Raw genomic sequence first — 23,082 nt, forward strand, 5'->3', positions numbered from 1 at the left:
TTGTGTCAGCATGAGGGTTGAGTAGTAGCATAGGCTATATCACCTGCAGTGACAGTAGGTAAAGGGTTTTAAGGAGGAAGGGAAAGTAACAATCTGTGAGTCACTTTCACACAATAAAGGAAACGATAAGCTCCCCAACTTGGATATGATGCATGGGAAGGCCTGGGGGAGGAGGAATAGGAGGTGGAGAAAGAGAGGAAGAATGTGGCAATATTCCTAGTTGACGTTAACTGACAGTCGTGTGCGTCCTCTTGGAATGGACTTTGGAGAACGGAAGCCACACCCACTGGATGCCAGTTTGGCCTGGTATCAGTCATTGCATCACATGAACCCGCTGTGCCAGATTCTCAAGGTATATAAGCCTCTTCAACCCAGTAGATCGCAGAGCTGTTAAGGCATGTTTGGAACATGATTCATGGTGATACACCCACGTGGTCGGTTTTCATTTCATCCCACAGAAACACTGTTTTTTAAGTGCATCATCGAGATTCTTACAGATCCATATGCATGACACAGAATACGTAATTGTAATTCAAACCACCATGCACTTTGACATGTCAGGTGACCTATAGATGACTGTGTACTTGTTAAATCAATTCAAACGTTATTGTCATAGAACGTTTTACAAAAGTAGACCCGGAGAATCAGTCTATTTATCCATGATCAGGTTCTTAATCAATCAGACGACTTAATCTTTCCCCCGACCCAGGGAGACATGACAGTTTTATTGGACTGCGTGGTCATTGGTCGGTATGGTTACCATAGCAACATGTGTCCAATTTAGGGAGGAGGAAGTATTTCATAAAGTGATAGAAGAAGCAGGGGATTTTCCAACCGGGAACTGTAGACACACGCACGCACACACACACACACACACACACACACAAACGTTTGTTTTACAATTGATGCCCATTCAAAATCCTATTTTCCCTAACTCCCTAACCCTAAACCTAATCCCTAAACCTAAAATAGCATTTTTCTTCTTGTGGGAACCAGTGAAATTGTGGGGACTGGCAAAATGTCCCCACAAATTGTCCTTGTTTTACTATTCTTGTGAGGACTTCTGGTCCTCGCAAGGATAGTAAAAACAAACACACACACATACATACTGACACACAATAGAACAAATGTTGCCAACCAAAGCAGGAAGTTGTATAGGCTGCAAAGAAGAAAAAAAATGAAAAAAAGCTGCAGTTGGCTCAGGGTCTGATCATTAGTCACATGACATGGATTGCGACACCCTGGAATGCCTTCTGTCTCCCTTTCACCTCTGAGGAAATCAGTTGGAAATGTAAACATACAGAATGATAGAATAGATCTAATCCCAACATGTTGTACACACAGAGAAAGTGTAAATCTGTGGTGATTGATTAATAGCCCAACAGATTAAAATCTATTCATTCAACACAACCTGATGATAAACAAGTCTTCCGACTGCCATGTCTCAGGAAATTCGCAGGAAACGTGGACATAGACAGAATTATAATGGAAAAGGCCCGAGACGCTCTTACTTTAGAGAAAGTAAGTCTGCGGACACTTAACAACCGTTTGAGCTAAACCTTGTTCCCTAAACACAACCTGATGATAAACAATTAGAACATTCCACTCCTTTTTGCGAGGCTGCCCCTGGAAATTGCAAACGGTCGAGAGAACCAGAAACACATGCGCTTAGCTCCTTTTCTCCTAATAATGGCAATGGTCTCCTGCCTTCTTTATTTTTGATAAAAAAATGGGACTTGATTCAGTCAGTAAGCAGCATCAAAGCCTTGTGATATTGAAGTGAATAAACCATTTCTGTCCAAACTCATCGACACTTTCATCTTCTCCTTTTTAAGTTATAAACAGTGCTGGATGGGCACGTTAATGTTGGCTTTACAGGCCCACCTTCATGGACAATGTGTGTCCTGTCTCTTTTGAGGAAGATATGTGGGCTGTTAGCAGTATTTACAACACTCACTGCGGTCATGTCTAAGTGTGCCCATCTTTTGAAGTTCTCCCTTCTCTACAGTTCTTTCACGGTATTCCGCGTACGCATTGCTACTGCTTGGTTTATACCACTTCTGTGGGAGTTACAATGGCATGACATCATGGAGTTGGATATAGGCTCCTCATTGGTTGTCCTAGTCCGTACTTAGCATTTACCAATGGTTCATCTAGTTCCAGACTGTCTAGTTCTATCTAGTTCCATACCATCTCCTGATTGGTTGTCTTGGTCCACCTGCACAGATGATGTGTCGGCAGGCAGCAGCGCTGAGTACCCAGACCGGTTGTCAGTGATGGAAGGGCGCCTTCAGTTGCAGGAGAACGAGATCACTCTGCTCAAGTCGTCACTGGCCGACGCGCTGCGCAGGCTCCGCCTCCACGACCAGCTGATCCCCCTGCTCAAACAGCAGCTCATCGCAGGTGGGTGGCCAACCATCACACCTTAGATCAGATCGCGGTCTTAAACGACTTGGTTTGACTAATGTCAAACAGTCTACAGTACCCGAAGCCAATCGAATAGAATCTAATAAAATGGAATGTTATCCCATCCCTATGACCATTGTCTTGTGCTTCAATGCCATGTCCATCCTCAATGTGTGTGATTGTGTCTTATTGTATGTGACCTCAGTGAACCCTGCAGTGGCCCGTGTCCTGAACCAAGTCTTCTGCTCTGATGGTTTCTCCAGCTCTCGTAAACTGTCGTCCAGCTCGGCCCTTGATGGCACCCGCCACCCTGCCACCAGGTACTGTACCAGCACAGAGGGACTGTGTGGGTAGGAGAGACCTATATAAAGATAGTGCTCTTAGATTATCAACGTGTGTAAATAGGGCATCGTTTGTTCAGTCAAGACATTGGACTTAGTGACCAGAATGTGGATTTCTAGCTGTCAACTTGAATGGTCAAGTCTTATTGGATTCATTTTGATATTGTATGATGTTTTCTACTTGTTGTTCTCAACTCTACACTGTGTGTGTCTCTAGCCAAGTGGGAAACAACATTGAAGGTGAGAATGGTCACTATGGGGACAATGGATCCCTAGCCCCTATGTGTAAGGCCCCTACATATGATCGGGCTACCCAAACAGAGCTCACCCCGCTGGGGCAGGACCAGGGGCTAGACGGGGTCCCCCTGGCTCTCACCAGTGACATCCAGAGCCTCTCCCTGGAAGATGCCCTCCCCAAGGGTATCTCTCTGACTGAGGGGTCCCAGGCCAAGCTCCACCTCATCCAGGGGCTTGAAGAGGATGATGAGGAAGTGGAGAAGGAAAAGGACCTGAGCAGGACGTCTTCTGTAGAGGAGCCCATCCATCCCACCACCATCAGGAGCCTCCAGAGAGAGGACCTCCAGGACCCCAATGGCTCCACGGAGAGCCTGAGTTCAGCCCGCCAGACCCCAATCTCGGGGTCCCCAGTCCCCCCTAAGGACCTGCCCCCCAGCCCCCGGAGCGGACCTCTCTCCACTATCCTGGAGGGCCAGAATAAACCCTTGTGCGTTATCGTCTCCTTCTCCTCTTCTCTATTCCTGCCTGATTGCATGGCTTTTGGGGATAAATCTCCTATTCTCTATGCTTGTGCTTCTACAGACCCCCAGTGTCAAAACTCTAATCTATGAATCAGTTTGTGGTAGACTGTTGACTGGGGAGTATACATTACGTTCTCTCTCCCGCTGGATCCGGCTGCGGTGTTATTTTTCCATGTGTTTGAGCCGGGGGCTAAATAAGGGTGATTGGGAACATAAGGCTCTGTGCCCTCATAATGACAGCGCTCATCGTATGCTGAGTGACACGTCCTTGAGAGGCAACACACACACACACAGAATCAAGCACAGTGGAAAAGGTGTTAAGGGTCATGCGGCTCAGCCCTGTGTATACAATAGCAGTGAATGCTGGGATAAGCTGGGGGGGCCATGTCAACACCTCTTTGATGTGGGGATCTAGAATACAGCGTTTCAAAATGGCCGCGTTGTCCAAGCAGCAGCCGTTTCAGCGCATATCTATAAAAATGAATAAAACACAGTCTAGTTATGTCTAGAACTAAAACTTGATCTTAGCCCAAAGAAGTGGAAGCCTAGTTATGCGTGTCAGATGAGTAGTTTCTTTTTTTTTTTCTCCCGTCAATATGATCTGATCAGGAAAAACTCTGGACCATAGTTAAACTCCATGCCCTACAGATAAGACATTGAATCAGTGTTAAGGGTTGCGCTCAGAACAACTGGGGTTTGCCGTTAAACACACGTTGAGTAGTTCACACTGTGTAACAATAACACTGGGGTTGTGTTCATGAATCCACACTAACCTGATGATCAAACCTGAGCGTCACCCTTTAACAAAGTTCTCCTCCTTCAAGCATGGATTGATTCAGCATGATTTCCTGCATGTGGACATTTCAATGGGGGCTTTTCATTGGTAGATTTGTTGTTGTTGCTGCATGCCGCGCCATAATCACAAAATAATTGCTACATTATTCCTCTGATTTGTGTTCTGTGTGTGTGTTGATGTTTTGTTTGCTAGTTATGACTTGGAAGAGGCCTATTGCTGATTAATAGCATATGTTTTAGGTAGCTCTATCATGCCACACACCATGAGAGCCAGCGGTGCTATGGATAGGAAGTCTTAAGTTATGAAGTACTTTTATCCAGATCCAAACTATTAATATGAACTAGGCTATTCAGTTACATTACATACTTGCTGTCTACATAATGTACCTAGTGTGTGTATAATCAGTAGGAGCCACAGGCTTCAGGGGAAGGGAGTCAGCTGGGTTTCACTTCCTAGTTCTACTTCCTGTTACATACCTCGAACATCCCTGTCACATGACGAGGGCAATTTCCTCTGATTATTGAGCACATCGTCAGGAAAATGGTTGTGGTTTACAGGACAATTCTGGCCCGTCATAGAATACACATAGAATACACATAGAATACACGTTGAAACACACACATTCATAGTTCATCTGAGCGCGTGTGTGTGCATGTCTCTGCGCAAGTATGTGTTTGTGTTCACAAGTGTGGTTGTCTGTCTCAAACCCTGCACATAAATCCTCTTACACAGACTCCCTATCCTCATTGTCCAGAGTTCGCAGGAACAGTGAGAAACTGGCAAAGGACCCCCAGGAGAAGACCAAGAAGCGGTTGGACAAAAAGGCAGCTTCTTCGGCCAACCTCCTCACCCGATCCCCCAGTCTGGAGAGGTGAGAGAAGGCCCATCTGATCCATTAGCAAGAGCTGCTTTCAAACTCATCGCCACATCTCATTTTCCTACGGCCGCAGAAACATAGTTCACTAAATAGTCACTCATTGGAAAACAAGTGCCCTTTTATTCTAGTATAATAAAATTCCTTTCCTTTTGAAAAGTCTTAGGATTTCCCAAGTTGCGTAAGCTGGGCCCAAAGACTGTATAATATAACGGTTGGTCCAAGTGTCTGAAAGAGTCTCTTGGATATAATGTCTTTACAGTTATGGTTGTTTTTCTTTTCTCACAGCCGGACCAAAGATCTCATCGCCAGTGCAGGTAATGTATATCCAACAACACTACTCTCTCCAGACTCTCTACAAAGTATTATCCAACCATAGTCTCTATATTGGCTTAAATGACTCACAGACAGACTGCAGGCCAGATCTGGATAGGATGAATAGCCCATACGTACATAACAGCTCCAGCTAACCTGTGTTTTATTCTACCTATTATTAAATGTGTCCATAGCCTCCATTTAGGGGGCCTGTAAATGCTTAAACATAGTTATAGGCTGAAAGGCTATCTCATTTTTGATGTGTTAACTTCCCATTCTTTAGTTGGGGACACGAAACTGCATACTAGATGTCAAAGATAGTAGCTTTTATGAGCGTTGGCTTGAAGTCTGGTTTAGCTTTATAATGGGGACTCATTCCTAAACCAGAGCGAGTTAAGAGGACATTCCCTCTTTGATTGTTTCTGTGTTTTTACCAGTTGGACCTAATGGGGATTCAATTGGCGGAAAATCAGTTTGATGCGCCCATCCGATTAGCATAATAGTCTGTAAATTTGATCAGTGAGCCACAAGACAAGGGGTTTCTACTAGACAAAGGGTGCATGGAGTGAGCCTCAAAGGAGCTTATGTCTGTATATACTAGGAGCGTACTGCAACTACAACAACAACAATATTACTACTACTAATACTCTACACATTATAATAATGACAGTCGTAAAAAGTGACTGGCCACTGGACGTTGCATCCCATCCTCTAGTTGTCTCTAGGCTCGAAGGTCACTCAGAGTCCACCACAGTCCATCCCTCTGCCACAAACTAAAATAAGCCTGGTCAGAAATATCCCTCATCATACTGTGATCACAGAGAAACTTTTTTACACTTGCGTGTTTATGAGGCAGCGCGGCAGCCATTCCTGATGTTAAACACAGAGTGTCTGTTTAGTGCCCCGCCACTCCGTTCTGGGTTGGGACGCTCCCATTGGACTCTCCCTGGAAAGCCATCCATTGTGGTTAACCATGTTGCCGCAGCACTCCGAGACTCCTGACGGGATGATGGATGACTGTTTTACCCGAGAAGGACAGTTTTCAAAAAAATATATATAGATTTTTTCTCTTTCTGTGAGCTTGCCAGGGCTAGATGTATTCCCGTTTTTTCACTGTCTCTCCGAGCTGGCCCGGGACAGGTCTGCCTGAATTCAACACGAGTTAGGTCATTTCTGCAACTGTCTCTTCTGCATCGTGAGAGGGTTGTAAAAGTGTAACCAGGTCTTTAAAATGTTTTTAACTCACTATATCCTAACTGAATGTCCATACTTGGAAATGTGAATGGCAATAGTGTGGAAATACCTCTACATTTTAAACCAATCAAAGTCTGTCATTGATTTGATTCGACAGGGTCCAGGAACAGTATGAAGCAGGCCTATGGGAAAATTCCATGTACTGTCACCAATGACTAATACAAGAGCTAGATAATAACTTAGTTAGTAGTTCCAGTAGTTCAACTGTACCGACTTTCCCTCCCATGCTCCTTCAACCTGTGGCGTGGGCCCTGCCTTTTTTAGTTTTAACAACTAACAACCTTTTCATAGTGAGACATGGAGATGGGTCAAGCCCCTTTTCTCACCAGAAACATCCCAAACCAGAACCTTCCACAACACGTGTAAAAAAACAAAAACAACAACCTTTCCACTCCACAACCTTTTTAAATTGGAGTGTGAGACGTTATTGGTCCCAGATTGCAGTCCGTTTCAAGAGGAGATTCACCTGGTTATTGAGCTATAATGTATACCCAGGATGCTTTAAGCTAGGACACGACTCAGACAATCCCTCTTCTTCCACCTCCCTAAAACAGTATGTTATGTTCTCTGTTGAACATTTTGTCAGGCTCTGATGTTTATTTTTGGGGATTTGACCAACAATTGCGCGTCCCACAGTTTGGGAACCACTGGTTTAGGTGACCAGGCCTGATGTTGGAAAACCAACCCACTGGTTTGCTCATAGATCACATTCGAGCGGCTCTGAAACTGGTCCCAGTGGATCCGTAATGTCAGAGCAGGATCTGCTCTGCTGCAATCGGCTGTGATTCTAGTTCTGCTCGGATCCCTGTGTTTATTTGTCTCTTCCTCTCCTCTCATAGGTTCTCCCGGATCGAGACGAGGAACCCAAGGTACGAGACATCATAGGGGATGTTATGTGTTAACTGTTATGTCATTCAACTACATGCAGGTCTGAGACTTGGGCTTGGGATTCATACAGGTTAATGGCACTGCACTGTTGACTTAACATTATTGAATGAATTAGGATCTAAATGTGATTTGTGGTGTAGATATTGTAGCATCACCAAGGCTTTGGTTGAGGATAGGTTTGCGAAACTTCATATTGAATCATGGTAGCAATTGGAGATGTACAAATATGTATCCATGGTCCAGTCTTGTCATACATGTTTCTTCATCTGTCATTGGCTGACAGGTCAATCAATCAAGATGTTCATCCGCGGCCGACCAATCACCATGTACGTCCCCTCCAACATCCAGAACTACGATGACCTGAGGATGGAGCCACCTGTAGAGAAACTGGAACTCGATTGGGTGTATCCTTCCTAAGTCCCTCCCACAAGTCACGACCAATGGGGCTTTGATCTAGCAACATACTGTGTGTTTTTAAATCCCAGTCATGGTTGTTTAGAATATTTGATATCCTATAGTGCAAAGTTTATTGGATGAAAGCCATTAAGTCCATTTTGCCCATGAGTCAGATAGAGAAATGTATGTAAATTCCCTAATGTCCTTGAGCCAAGCCATCCGCTCCTCAGGTCAGTGGAAGTTGTGTCACCCATAAATCAACAATTATTATGGGTGTAGCTGTGGGTGAAATTGCTTTAGGCTGAATTAATGATTTTAGACTGATCAGCCAATGAGACGTTTCAGTGATGTCACCTTGACTGGAGCCGCATAGTTACGGTTACCGGGGGCGCGACTGCCGAGCCAACCTGTACCTGCTGGCGTCGGGGGAGGCAGTATACTTCATCGCGTGTGTGGTGGTGCTGTACCACATCAACAACCGCACTCAACGCCACTACAGCAAACACACAGACTGTGTCCGCTGGTGAGTGGCTCACATTGAACCATGACCTCTCATATCATAATTCAAGTTTGTTTGGCATGTGTACAAAATACAACAAACTGTACAAAATCAACACAAATTGTTGTTGAGCAAGCAAAATGCGAGAATTGATTGTCAAGTGAAAAGAAAGTGATGCTGTGTAAAAATGACAATTTGTCTGTCCTTCAGTCTAACCATCCATCCAGACAAGGTGCGGGTGGCGTCGGGACAGACGGCTGGGGTGGATAAGGATGGCAAGGTGAGGCAATTTATGAATGAAAAATGTTTACTAAATCTATGTACTGTAAATGGTCACACTTATCATCAAGTCCTATACGTCTAATTGTGTCTCTCAGCCCCTGCAGCCTTATGTCCACATATGGGATTCCTCCACACTGATCACCCTACAACAGATAGGACTTGGCACGTTTGAGCGAGGTGTAGGATCTGTAGCCTTCTCCTTTGCAGTAAGTGATCATCCTTTCTACAAAACACCCCTCCTCCCACACACTAGATGTGACTGAGTTTAACGGTCTATATGTTTTAAGTACCTTGTCCTTTGTCAACTCACTAAGGCTTTTGAAGAACTCCTGACACTAAATCTCCATGCAACACTCACAAACAACCAATGCAGGCTTACATTGAGAGAGATGGATAAACTCAGCAACAACAAAAAAGAAACGTCACTTTTTCAGGACCCTGTCTTTCAAAGATCATTCGTAATAATCAAAATAACTTCCCCGATCTTCATTGTAAAGGGTTTAAACACTGTTTCCCATGTTTCATGGTTCAATGAACCATAAACAATTAATGAACATGCACCTCTGGAATGGTCCTTAAAACACTAAACGCTTACAGATGGTAGGCAATTAAGGTCACAGTTATAAAAACTTAGGACACTAAAGAGGCCTTTCTACTGACTATGAAATCACCAAAAGAAAGATGTCCAGGGTACCTGCTCATCTGTGTGAACGTGACTTAGGCATGCTGCAAGGAAGCATGAGGACTGCAGATGTGGCCAGGGAAATAAATTGTCCGTACTGTGAGACGCCTAAGACGGTGTTACAGGGAGACAGGATGGACAGCTGATCGTCCTCGCAGTGGCAGACCACGTCTAACAACACCTGCACAGGATCGGTACATCCGAACATCACACCTGCGGGACAGGTACAACAACAACTGGACATGGCACAACCAGGAACGCACAACCTGGCACACCAGGAACGCACAATCCCTTCATCAGTGCTCAGACTGTCCACAATAGGCTGAGAGAGGCTGGACTGAGGGCTTGTAGGCCTGTTGTAAGGCAGGTCCTCACCAGACATCACCGGCAACAACCCACCTTCGCTGGACCAGACAGGACTGGCAAAAAGGGCTCTTCACTGACGAGTCGCGGTTTTGTCTCACCAGGGGTGATGGTCGGATTCGCATTTATCGTCGAAGGAATGAGCGTTACACCAAGGCCTTGCGCATGTCTGGGACCAGTTGGATTGGAGGGTGAGGGCTAGGGCCATTCTCCCCAGAAATGTTCGGGAACTTGCAGGTGTCTTGGTGGAAGAGTAGGGTAACAAATCATAGCAAGAACTGTCAAATCTGGTGCAGTCCATGAGGAGGAGATGCACTGCAGTACTTAATGCAGCTGGTGGCCTCACCAGATACTGACTGTTACTTTTGATTTTTACCCCCCCCCCCTTTGTTCAGGGACACATAATTTAATTTCTGTTAGTCACATGTCTGTGGAACTTGTTCAGTTTATATCTCAGTTGTTGAGTCTTGTTATGTTCATACAAATATGTACACATGTTAAGTTTGCCGAAAATAAACGCAGTTGACAGTGAGAGGACGTTTTCTTTTTTTTTGCTGAGTTAAATATATATATACACTGCTCAAAAAAATAAAGGGAACACTTAAACAACACAATGTAACTCCAAGTCAATCACACTTCTGTGAAATCAAACTGTCCACTTAGGAAGCAACACTGATTGACAATAAATTTCACATGCTGTTGTGCAAATGGAATAGACAACAGGTGGAAATTATAGGCAATTAGCAAGACACCCCCAATAAAGGAGTGGTTCTGCAGGTGGTGACCACAGACCACTTCTCAGTTCCTATGCTTCCTGGCTGATGTTTTGGTCACTTTTGAATGCTGCCGGTGCTTTCACTCTAGTGGTAGCATGAGACGGAGTCTACAACCCACACAAGTGGCTCAGGTAGTGCAGCTCATCCAGGATGGCACATCAATGCGAGCTGTGGCAAGAAGGTTTGTTGTGTCTGTCAGCGTAGTGTCCAGAGCATGGAGGCGCTACCAGGAGACAGGCCAGTACATCAGGAGACGTGGAGGAGGCCGTAGGAGGGCAACAACCCAGCAGCAGGACCGCTACCTCCACCTTTGTGCAAGGAGGAGCAGGAGCAGCACTGCCAGAGCCCTGCAAAATGACCTCCGGCAGGCCACAAATGTGCATGTGTCTGCTCAAACGGTCAGACACAGACTCCATGAGGGTGGTAGGTAGGCCCGTCGTCCACAGGTGGGGGTTGTGCTTACAGCCCAACACTGTGCAGGACGTTTGGCATTTGCCAGAGAACACCAAGATTGGCAAATTCGCCACTGGTGCCCTGTGCTCTTCACAGATGAAAGCAGGTTCACACTGAGCACATGTGACAGACGTGACAGTCTGGAGACGCCGTGGAGAACGTTCTGCTGCCTGCAACATCCTCCAGCATGACCGGTTTGGCGGTGGGTCAGTCATGGTGTGGGGTGGCATTTCTTTGGGGGGCCGCACAGCCCTCCATGTGCTCGCCAGAGGTAGCCTGACTGCCATTAGGTACCGAGATGAGATCCTCAGACCCCTTGTGAGACCATATACTGGTGCGGTTGGCCCTGGGTTTCTCCTAATGCAAGACAATGCTAGACCTCATGTGGCTGGAGTGTGTCAGCAGTTTCTGCAAGAGGAAGGCATTGATGCTATGGACTGGCCCGCCCGTTCCCCAGACCTGAATCCAATTGAGCACATCTGGGACATCATGTCTCGCTCCATCCACCAACGCCACGTTGCACCACAGACTGTCCAGGAGTTGGCGGATGCTTTAGTCCAGGTCTGGGAGGAGATCCCTCAGGAGACCATACGCCACCTCATCAGGAGCATGCCCAGGCATTGTAGGGAGGTCATACAGGCACGTGGAGGCCACACACACTACTGAGCCTCATTTTGACTTGTTTTAAGGACATTACATCAAAGTTGGATCAGCCTGTAGTGTGGTTTTCCACTTTAATTTTGAGTGTGACTCCAAATCCAGACCTCCATGGGTTGATAAATTTGATTTCCATTGATAATTTTTGTGTGATTTTGTTGTCAGCACATTCAACTATGTAAAGAAAAATGTATTTAATAAGAATATTTTATTAATTCAGATCTAGGATGTGTTATTTTAATGTTCCCTTTATTTGTTTGATCAGTTTGATATGCCGTTTTAGCAGATGCTTTTATCCAAAGCGACTTACCGTCATGTGTACATATATTTTGCTATGGGTAGCCTCAGTGGAATGAACCCGCGACCCTTCAGACGGTTTCACATTAGCTATTGATCTCCGTTTCCCTGTCCTTGTGACTCTGCATCACCTCTCCATCTGCCAAATGGCCTCACTGGTTCCTTCTCTCGCTCATACTTACGTCTCCTCCGCTTGCAGGACTCTGGAGCCTTCCTCTGTGTGATTGATGACTCCAATGAACACATGCTGTCTGTGTGGGACTGCGCCAAAGGAACCAAGCACGCAGAGGTTAAGGTAAAGCAATGCACCAAGACACACACACATGCACACTTGGCATTCATGCAAGCACACAGGCACGGACACACCTACATGCATGCACACACGAACACACACACACACACTCATAGAGAGTCCTATTCATATTGCACAGTAGGTTTATTGCAGTAAAATAGTAATAATCAATATCATTTACAGTATACATCTGCTTCCTTGTGCTATAACAAACCTGCCCATGTACATGAAATAAGCCTCTAGTGTAGCCTTTTTGCTGGGAGCCAAGCCTGTCATTTGTGTGCGTAGGCTTTGTTAAAGCCAGCATTCCTTAGAGTGAGAATCTGTAGATGCCTGAAAAAAGAGGACTGTTTGCGTAGATTAAGAAAAAAATATGGCGTCCACGTCATCTCGTTCTGTCGCAGACTTCTGTCCCAAATTTCTCAACTTCCCTGAGAGTAAGTTCAGCAACGTTGCCACGGCAACTGTGTAAATATTTTAGACAGTGAATTTGTCAGTGTGTGCGCGTGTGTGACTGTGCGTGTGTGTTGGTGGGTGGTTTGGATATTAGGTGGGTGTTTATATGAGCTAATTTCCTGTCTTTGGTCCTCAGTTTCTTGTAGCACACATGTATGAATCGCCAAATTGATTTTGCATAAGCATAATTTGTCATGAGAGTGCCATAGATTCAAGAGTACAGTTTTTGGATCTCCAGCAAAAATTGGGAGTGGTCACATGGTCGGGCGGGAGGGGGGGTTAGCAGCCCACATAAATATAGCAGTTGGTTCAATGTACAGTATGTAACATATGCCCATCCCCCACTGGACTGTAATGTAATGGTTCAATGCTTTGTTTCATATAGTGCAGCTGCTGCCCATTGAGACTTTGGTGCAGGAGTGTTAGGCATTATACCCTCTTATACAACATTGTCCTCAAGTTAATTCCAAGGGTGGCAAAATCATAGAAATGCAGTTCTGAGATATTGGGATTCACCGTTTCAATTGATATTTAGCATTTGAATCAATTATTTCATGACTTGAACTCTTCTCCTGGTGTGTGTTAATCCAGAGCACCAACGAGGCAGTGTTTACAGTAGAGTTCAACCCCAACGACAGCACCAACATCATCACCTGTGGGAAGTCTCACGTCTACTTCTGGACGCTAAGTGCTGGCTCACTCACCAAGAAACAGGGCATCTTTGGGGTGAGTGTAATCCATGATAAGCCCCTACAAGTACATTGACAGCCTTTTTCACATTGTCAAAAGGTTAACAGCACCCTGTAAATATGACCGACTGGGTATATCAAACCCGGCTTATTTGAATGCCTCAAGAAAGACTATTAAAGCCCACTGAGCTAAAGCCTAGACTAGTCTGCAGGTCTCAGGCAAGGCTATTTATCACTGAACCACCTCCACTACATATAGTCATTCATACTCTTTTGTTGTATAAATGTTTGTCTTTATCTACTGTCAGAAATACAAAGATCCCAATAAATATAGTCATTCAAACTTGTTTGTGATGTTTCCTCTCTCTTCTCTTTTAGAAATACAAGAAGCCCAAGTTCATCCAGTGCTTTGTGTTCAGCCTGACGGGAGACGTGCTGACTGGAGACTCAGAGGGGAACATCCTGACATGGGGCAAATCACCCGGCGACGTCAAGACACTGGGGAAAGGGGCCAAAGGTCTGTTCCAAATTACAACTAGGTTCTCCATATGAAATAAATGTAATACATTTTTTTTTTTTTTTTTTTTTTTTCATGGACAAAATATTGTTTCATTTGATTTAGTACCTCCTCAACCAACTATGCTACCAGACTCCATAGCTGTGACTCTTTTTTTCCCCTTGCTCTCCAAATGTGTGAGACCTGTGACAATAGTAAGTAAGTAGCCTTGGCTTGTGTGAGCCGGAACGGCTCATAGGAGCAGGAGCCCATCTCCTGTTTCTGTAGAGTGAGGCAGCATGATGTACAAGTTACACCCCCTGGACAGGACGCTCGTCTATCGCAGGGCCTGTGACAATAGACAAAGTAATCTTCTCACTTCCTCCTTTTGCAGAGACATTCCAGATCATGCGTCAGACGCGGGCCCACGACGGCAGTGTGTTTACTCTGTGTATGCTGCAGGGGGGTGCTCTCCTCAGCGGCGGGGGCAAAGACCGTAAGATCATCCGCTGGAGCGCTGACCTTGCACCCGAGAGAGAGTGTGAGGTGAAAGACGCGTGTGTGTGCATTGTCGCTCTTAATAACCAAACTGAGCGTGTTACAACCCCTTTTTGTGGCTATTTATGTATTATTTCAGAATAATACCTACGTTTTTATGTATTTGTTATAGATTCCAGAAAAGTTTGGGGCGGTCCGTTGCATTGCGGATGTAGACGGGGAAGAGTTGTTGGTTGGTACCACCCGAAATGCCATCCTGAGGGGCACTTTCTCTGACGGCTTTGTGGCCATAGTACAGGTATGTAAACATTAGCATGATGGAGTATATGTCGAGTGATATGTGGAATGGTTTGCGGTTACACACCTGGTCTGCACATGTTCTGCGTTCCGATTCCCTACACGTCTCCCCGACGTGCACAGCGCACTTTCTCGCTCCCCGTTGTGGATTTAAAAGCATTAGATTGTTCCATTGTATCCATGGGCCAAACTACTGGAGGTGTCAACCATGTCTTACTCCAGTCCAATCAGTGTCGAGGAGTGAACATTGAGGCTTAGAGAATAGAAACCTTAAGCCAGCGTGTGTGTGATAGTGTGTGTTGCTCTCCTCCGTGCAGGGCCATGTGGATGAGATGTGGGGCTTGGCCACACACCCCTCCCAGGATGTCTTCCTCACCTGTGGACATGACAGACAGGTGTGCGTGTGGAACACAGAGGAGCACAAACTGGACTGGTGCACCACGCTAGAGGTGAGCGGGCATAAATGCACACACCTACACACACACACGGTGAAACATATTCTTAAATACTTATCCTCATATTTTTCAGGAGTATGGACTGTGTGCTGATTTCTGTCCCAATGGGGCTGTGGTGTCTGTTGGGCTCAGCACAGGCAGGTGAGACACTCCACTCTGAAATACAACCGCATCAAACGCGAAGACGAGAGCAGGCAATAGAAGTATTTCATTCGTTATCTGCTAATCTACTGCGTTAATCAGTGTCAATGCGTTCCTGTTTGCCACGATGTCGACGCTAGATATTTACCCCAAACTCCGGGACGATAAAGCAGACTCGTTTGCCTGGAGGATCGAACCTTCACGCTGGTTGTGTTCCTCTCTCTCCCTGTAACAGGTGGCTGGTCCTTGACCTGCAGACCAAAGACATAGTCTCAGACTACACCGACGGGAATGAACAGCTGTCCGTAATGAGATACTCAACAGGTCAGAGGTCAAGCTCCTTCAGTGTGTCACAATGGAGCGAACGTCAATCATGCTTCAGCAATACGTGCTGACTCACCACTAGGTTTGACCTCTGTTGTTTGTATTTCTCTATTTGGAACATGTTTTTTTTTTTTTTGTTGTTTTTACCCTTTCAGATGGTAGCTTCCTGGCAGTGGGTTCCCATGACAACTTCATCTACATCTATAACGTCACAGAGAGTGGACGGCGCTACTCCCGCTACGGAAAGTGTAACGTAAGTTGCAGTGCCGTCCTGGGATGTTGCGGATGGTTGTGGATTATTTATGTCATGAATGAATGATCCATTGTGGGTTACAGTTTGGAGCACAGTGGCCCTGTTGTTCAGTCAGACGCGGGACAAATTCGTCACGTTGTGTCACTTTGTCATGTCTGTCACTTTTAGGGTCACTCCAGCTTCATCACTCACCTTGATTGGTCCAAAGACGGGAAGTACATTATGTCCAACTCAGGCGATTACGAAATCCTTTACTGTGAGTGACTGTGCAAACATCTACATTTTTTTATTTGTGCATTTGTGTCTCATTTGAACACGTGTATATTTTTTATATGACAACATGTCTAATTTCCCCTAAGTCAATTATCCTAAGGACTATTTTACTCAAACAGGGGACATCGCTGGAGGCTGCAAACTGTTGAGGAACCGCTATGAGAGCAAAGACAGAGAATGGGCGTCCTACACCTGCGTACTGGGCTTCCACGTCATGGGTGAGAAGAACCAGCATTCAAACTATCACGAGCCTCTCAATATCACTCAACCCTTTACCTGTGGCTGAGGGGCTGACGTGTTGTGTGTTATTGTGTGTCGTCCCACAGGTGTGTGGTTGGAGGGTTCAGACGGTACAGACATCAACGCCCTCTGTCGCTCCCACAATGAGAGAATGGTGGCGGTGGCCGACGACTTCTGTAAAGTCCACCTCTTCCAGTACCCCTGCCCTAAACCCAAAGTCAGTAATAATTCAGTGCCACATTTTTCAATTGATTTCAATCATTTTTACTCCTTCCACCAGACAGCTCACCACATATCAAATGTCTTATTTGACCCATCAGGCTCCAAACCACAGCTATGAGGGCCACGGCAGTCACGTGACCAACGTGCGCTTCACCCACTGTGACAGTCACGTGCTCTCCATGGGCGGCAAGGACACCTGTATCCTCCAGTGGAGGGTCAAGAGAGGAGGGACGGCGGACAGCGGTGGAGACCGCCTACACTCCTCCTCTTCCACCTCAACCAGCTCCCCAGAACCTTAAGGGAGAGAAGGAGACATGGAGAGAAAGACAGAGACTGAGAGAATCAGAGAGAGGCTGATAGAGAGACAAAGGGGAGAGAACGTTTACAGAGGGAGAGCGAGAGGGAGGGAGCAACGTTGAAAGAGTGGCTTCTGGACCTGTGGCGTAGTGTTTGTCTCTGGCTTTTAAATCGAAGCAGGTTTAGGAATCACATCCCTGATGTCCACAGGATTCTCTGTTCAAACACAATGGAGTTTTGTAATGCAGATATGAGCCACACATGACGTAATGAAAACATTTAATACATCTGGGCACAATTTACTTCTCAGAATGAGTGAAATGCTGTTGCATCTTTGTGAATTTCCTAGATTGATGCAATTGAAAAAGGTCAAACTGTTAACAACTGACTGTTGGGACTGCCATCAATTGTTGAAAACATTCCAAAATATCCTATTTTGTTTACTAAATTGTTTACCATGCCAACTTACCCTATTGGTGTTTTATGGTTGTCTTCTCATAAATGTCATATAAAATCATACATATCTTGTGCTGTTGCGATCTATGAATATTAACTTATGTGCTTCTGACAAATTTAGCATTTTTCTACATGTTGACAATCACTCAAGTGCCTTAGAATTGAATAACAAAAATATTTGCTTTACTCATTGTAGTTTAAACTAATCTCCTGAGTATTAGACAAATTCCGAAATGTTTACCTTCATTGTACACTTTGCTTTTGTATTGGATTTCTTCTATGTTTATTTAAAAGTACTTTTGAAAGGGGCGTGGTTTTCTTTGTCTCCAGATATTTCGATCAATAAACTATGACAAACTAGTGCTTATGAATTCATAGCATCCTTCATTATAAAAGCATGCCTGCATTTCCAGTTACACTGTGGCGCTAAAAACTGTATGCTATCGAAATGAACGCTAGAGGGGAGTGTTGTTCAAATGATGACCTTTGAGTTGTCATTTTGCTTCCTGCATCAATGTAGATTTTAGAGGAAGTCTGATGGAAGGCTGTTTCTCAAAGTGCTCATCTGCATACTCTTCATGCGAAATATGCGAATCAGATTTTCTGCCTTCAGTATTACTTGACTTATATCTATGGGCTGACACAGTAATGTTGGTGTTGGTGATGGTTGGAGCAACTCTGTCTTGCTGAGAATTGTGTGTGTGTGTAATAAGTAGCCGGAGTTTTCCGATTCGAAGTTACATTTTCCGGAGATGACGTTTACAAACGAGGGGGAGCAGTGTGTGTGTGTGTGTGTGCAAACTGAGCGGAGGTGAAGAAGAAGAGGATGAAGCTGGGAGCTGAGGATGGGAGGAAGAGTGGAGTAAGAGACAGGCTAGCTATCAAGGGCTGTGTATGCATGCCTGCCTGCAAGTGTGAATGCGTGAGTGAGTGTGGAAGAGGGAGGTCGTTATCGGACTGAAACAAAAGACGCATTTTGGAACCCCGAAACATTGCAACGGAAACTTTAAACTTTTACCCGCCAGAGCTTGGCTACTGTGCCGGGTCCCGGCTTTGTTTCGCGGCGGGTGAGGTCTCTAATAAATGCAAGGATAAAATAGCTCCAGATCGACATTTTTAACGCAGGAGGGGAATCCCTTTGGACAGTGTTTTGTTGGGGGTAACGAGAGAATGGCGGCCAACATGTACCGAGTGGGAGGTAAGTATTTTTTATTTTTTTATTTTGAGGAGCCCTCACGGTGAATGACCCTATGCTAGGGTAATTAGCTGGCTGATTTGCATTCGCTAGCTATCTAGCGAACGGTTGTTATTTCCGCGAATGCTGGCCACCAAGTTAGCAGGCTAGTGCTAGCTAACTTAATAGCGAGACGTGTTAAATTAGAACGCGTTCGTTGGCTAACGACCTAACGTCAGTTGTATTTTACGACTAGTTAGTCCACTTGTAGTGTAGTATAGTCAACCAAGTTTTGAAATATAGCCTGCCGCTAATTGCTTTGTTGAAACCAATGATTTATGTCATTGGCTGAACCCAGCAAGTTAACTTGAGTCAAACATGGTTTGACCAGCAACATTTTTACAGTCAGGCTACCTATGTTATCTAGCTAGCTAGCTAGCTAGCTAGCTAGCTGTATATTTTTAACTCGCAAGTCAGCTTGCTAGCTACGTAGTTAGCGTAAATGAACGTTAGCATGCACGGCAAGGAAATGTATTATCGTTAGGGAAGACGTATTGTTACACTTCAAACTACTCTGCAATTTGTAACATATTTTGTAGTTACTATCATTTAGCTGCATTGTTTAGCTGCCAAGGTCAATATAGTGCATTTAGCTAAATAACAACACTGAGGTCTGCATGTTAAAAAAGCCGGTAAGCGTGCGTTGCGTTAGGTCGCAAAATGGCCAGAGTTAAGCCGGCTCCTCAATCCCTAGGGTAGACCGCTTAATTTGATCATCAACATTGCAATGATATGCGATACTATTATTGGTGGTGAGAAAGATGATCAACATCAGTGATCTTGACTTGGTTGGTGCAACGTTGTTGTAATTCACGTTCCCTTTCATGTCTTGGCTCGAGTCAGTGTTTTGGTGGATGCACAGCTACTGTGTCTGTGAAATATAGCCAGCCATACGTTCTGGCTATTTTATCGATGTGTAAGGTTTCAACAAGAGGGTCTGTATTTAGGTCACGTTGATTAAACCGTGCTGTCTGCTTTCTGTGCATAATATAACTTGAACAAAATAGCCTACAGCAGGCATTGAATTCTACATCATTGATAAAGACATACAGACGTCTTGCAATATATGTTGATGTTGCGTTGGGCTGTTTTACAGGCAACAGCATAGATGGATTTAACTACTGACTGTCTGAAAGACATGACACTGCTGAGACTATTATTTCTTCCATGTCATTGTTTTAGTTGCAGGATTATGCAGTCATTGATTTCACCTCTACTAACATGACAATTTCAGTTTGGCATTTCAGCCTTTTATCCCACCCCCCACCTACAGTGCTCTATGCTGACTTTTTTTTACAAGTTGAAAAATATTCGAGGAAATAGAATCTGTAATTTTTCAAGGTGCACTGGTGCTCCTAAATAAAAAGTCGAAGTTGCACCCCAAAATATTTAGGTGCTTATCCGAGTAAAATGGTCTCACTGTAGAGCCCCTCCCCCCACGGTCATCTTGGCCTTGAGACTGTGCCCGAGATGGCACTGCCCCATAGATGGTAGTGTCTTCCGGCCTGTCTGTCTGCAAGGCCTGCTTGCCTAATCCCTCACAGCACTGCATCCTAGCACCTCAGAGCGCAACAAAATGCTTATTAACCCGTGCACCGTCGCCCTCCTGGGGGGAACCTTCCCAGAAAGCGCTCACACAAGGCAGCCATTACATCTATTGTTGTTCCTCCGCTGAGGAAAGTGATGTTCTTGCCAATTTTTCTCGCTCCAGTCAAGGTGGTCACATGAACCACTGCCTAGCAGAATAAATACCCAGTTGGGTAGCTCTGGGCCAGCGTTTCCGAGTAGGTGTACTGATCTAGAATCAGCCCCCCCCCCCCTGTCCATTCAATCTTATTAATTGTGAACTAATAGGTTGAACTTATCCTTTATCAGCACTCCTATTCTGAGACGTGCTATACATATGGCCACTGGTCTAGTATGCAGTGGTGTGTCAAGGAAACTTGTTCTTGTCGAATTTCATTGTATAATCAAAATGGTGTGCTTAGCATATTCTGTTATCTTCCCAAACAGTAGAGACAGACCATACACGATTGCTCTCTTCTTTTGGCTGCTAAGAGTCCTTGAAAATATGTTTTCATGCGACTTCCCTCAATAGTTGAATGACTCACAGCTACTGACTGTGTTGCTCCATGTCTGTGGTAGAGTTTCTGCTCTGTAATGAAATGACGTGTCACTCTTGACAAATTGTGTGTTGGCTATGAAATTGTGCTCTAATTATTCATTTGAATATGAGGGCGCTGTGTTATATTTGCTCAGTTGCGGTAATTTCTGAGGGTCCCACATGTCATAGCTTTGCCATTTTTGTCTGGACCTCGTCTGATCTTGGATAGTCTGCTGGATTTAGGCTTGCTACTGTATTTAAACATGCCTTTACCTCATATAAGATCAGATGTCCCTTCTGGTGAATTGTGTTTTAAGCTGTTACTTGTCTCCATTAGTTGAATTGAATGCCTTGGTCTCGGGCTAGGTCCTGCTTTATAGCCAGAGGAGCCCATTGAAATCAACATTTTATTTGTCACATGCGGCTGAAAAACAGATGTAGACCTTACCGTGAAATGTTTACTTACGAGCCCTTAACCAACAATGCAGTTTAAAAAATATTTACTAAATAACTAGAGTATAAAATAAGAAGCGACACAATAAAATGACCATAACATGTGGGGGTACAGGTTAGTCGAGGTAATTTGTACGTGTTGGTAGGGGTGAAGTGACTATCCATAGATACTAGACAGTGGCAGGCTGGATACGGGTCCTGTTGATATAGTGGCGCAGCGGTCTAAGGCACTGCATCTCAGTGCAAAAAGCGTCACTACAGTCCCTGGTTCGAATCCAGGCTGTATCACATCCGGCTGTGATTGGGAGTCCTATAGTGCGGCTGTGATTGGCCCAGCGTGGTCCGGGGTATATAGCTCATGGAAGGAATCAGTGCTACTGGGAATGCATCAATGGTGTAAGGGGCTAATGCAGGGTCAGTGAGATTGAGACCCGGGACCCTTGTGTAGTATTGACTGTTTTGTGACATTTGCTTGGTTACATGGGAAGTGTATGGAATTGGTGAAAATCCACTCACCCGTGTTTCAGTCCAATGTCTCAACAGCAACATGCTATTAATGGATTGTAGGTTGTTAGTGCTTGCCACGGGTGTTTTGTAAGTAGCAATAGATGACCTGGTAAGACTGTGATCCTAAAACGATAGAGCATCCATTGCTTCATGAAAGGGCAGATCCGAACGGCACCGCAAGTCATTATAAATGTATAGACCTAATTAGGCAGTTCTTCAGATTTGTTTTAAGGGCTCCCTCCACTCACTACTCTGAATCCACCCACAAGCACCTAACACACTGCGCCACAACTGCCACCGTACAGTAACTGCAATAGACGAGAAGCATATTACGCTTCCTGCGATTATTTGTCCTTCAAACAACAATTGGTCATATTGAAATGTTTAGCCTACAAATTGAACATCGTAGGCATCTGGTTAATGCTGACTGACTCTGAGTGTCTGAGCTGAGGTTGTCTTTTCAGAAGGGCAGATTGTGATCCCCATTCAAAAAGCCCCTGGTCCTTTGATCTGTGAGGCACCACTTTAGTCTGCTGTCTCCCTGTCTCTCACCGTTTTCATCCAGGCAGGCACGGAGCCCCCATAGCGTGGAGAGAGGGCTTCATGTTTTCATTTGTCCCGCTGGGGCAAGACCGAGAGCCGAGAACATAGATGAATATGAAGAAAGAGGGGTGAATGGATGATGGGAAAGAAGAGGATGACAGTGCTGTGTGCGGTCTTTTCTTTTCTCTTGAGCCAGTGTCGGTGGTTACATAATGGGGGAATTTCTCCTGTCTTCCACGACGTGTTCTTTTAACCTAGGAGCGGAAAATATTTTTGGTATCTCTTGATTGTTCTGGCAATTCTCACATAGAAACTTAATTGGTAGGGATGATGATTGTTGTCTAAAAATTGGAAAAATCAAAATTGTCCTAAAATGTCAAATTTCATCATGAGGGTTCCCCTTAGTCACATCATGATTTTCAATAAAGTGGTTTATAAGACACATGTAAAAAGCATCCTTTCACCCAATGAAGTTTTTTATGTGAGGGTTGCCAGAACATTCTGAGATACCGAAAATATTACTTTGCTCCCGCTTGCGTGGAATTGCCCCTGGGCTACATCCTGTAACTCTCCTTCTATAGAATAGATATGATTGCTGATGCATTCCAATGTTGGTGTCCGTCTTACGGTTAGTGTCCCTGATCATATCCAAGGCGACAGCATTGCCCGTAGACACCCATTTTCAATACGTTTTCTGTATTATCCAGGTTTGACTGGCTATGTCTTGGTGTAGACAATGTCCAGTCTCCACGATAGTTATAGATATTGTCACATAATTTGCTTGTATTTCCTAGATTAATGTTGAAGAGAGCTGT

General features: G+C 44.9%; 2 protein-coding genes across 4 annotated transcripts in view; both read left to right on the forward strand.

Moving 5' to 3' along the window:
- Positions 1–17,788, forward strand: part of LOC139416180 (EMAP like 3) — a 31,106-nt gene extending 13,318 nt beyond the window's left edge. The window contains exons 3-25 of one of the 2 annotated variants that reach the window (XM_071164538.1): positions 2,227–2,403; positions 2,612–2,726; positions 2,965–3,471; positions 5,056–5,172; positions 5,464–5,492; positions 7,584–7,613; positions 7,916–8,036; positions 8,402–8,551; positions 8,738–8,807; positions 8,905–9,015; positions 12,237–12,332; positions 13,377–13,511; positions 13,853–13,991; positions 14,365–14,516; positions 14,641–14,766; positions 15,083–15,214; positions 15,294–15,361; positions 15,597–15,685; positions 15,841–15,938; positions 16,107–16,194; positions 16,331–16,429; positions 16,538–16,668; positions 16,772–17,788. In XM_071164538.1, coding sequence (XP_071020639.1) covers positions 2,227–2,403; positions 2,612–2,726; positions 2,965–3,471; positions 5,056–5,172; positions 5,464–5,492; positions 7,584–7,613; positions 7,916–8,036; positions 8,402–8,551; positions 8,738–8,807; positions 8,905–9,015; positions 12,237–12,332; positions 13,377–13,511; positions 13,853–13,991; positions 14,365–14,516; positions 14,641–14,766; positions 15,083–15,214; positions 15,294–15,361; positions 15,597–15,685; positions 15,841–15,938; positions 16,107–16,194; positions 16,331–16,429; positions 16,538–16,668; positions 16,772–16,972 — 2,981 coding nt within the window. In that variant the 3' untranslated portion in view covers positions 16,973–17,788. The remainder of the gene's footprint in view (positions 1–2,226; positions 2,404–2,611; positions 2,727–2,964; positions 3,472–5,055; positions 5,173–5,463; positions 5,493–7,583; positions 7,614–7,915; positions 8,037–8,401; positions 8,552–8,737; positions 8,808–8,904; positions 9,016–12,236; positions 12,333–13,376; positions 13,512–13,852; positions 13,992–14,364; positions 14,517–14,640; positions 14,767–15,082; positions 15,215–15,293; positions 15,362–15,596; positions 15,686–15,840; positions 15,939–16,106; positions 16,195–16,330; positions 16,430–16,537; positions 16,669–16,771) is intronic. The other variant, XM_071164539.1, reaches the window with a different exon arrangement.
- Positions 17,789–17,946: 158 nt separating this feature from the next.
- Positions 17,947–23,082, forward strand: part of LOC139416181 (metastasis-associated protein MTA2-like) — a 32,488-nt gene continuing 27,352 nt past the window's right edge. The window contains exon 1 of one of the 2 annotated variants that reach the window (XM_071164541.1): positions 17,947–18,624. In XM_071164541.1, the coding sequence (XP_071020642.1) occupies positions 18,597–18,624 (28 nt within the window). In that variant the 5' untranslated portion in view covers positions 17,947–18,596. The remainder of the gene's footprint in view (positions 18,625–23,082) is intronic. The other variant, XM_071164540.1, reaches the window with a different exon arrangement.

Source organism: Oncorhynchus clarkii, chromosome 9 (assembly GCF_045791955.1).
Source record: "Oncorhynchus clarkii lewisi isolate Uvic-CL-2024 chromosome 9, UVic_Ocla_1.0, whole genome shotgun sequence".
Lineage (NCBI taxonomy): Eukaryota > Metazoa > Chordata > Actinopteri > Salmoniformes > Salmonidae > Oncorhynchus > Oncorhynchus clarkii.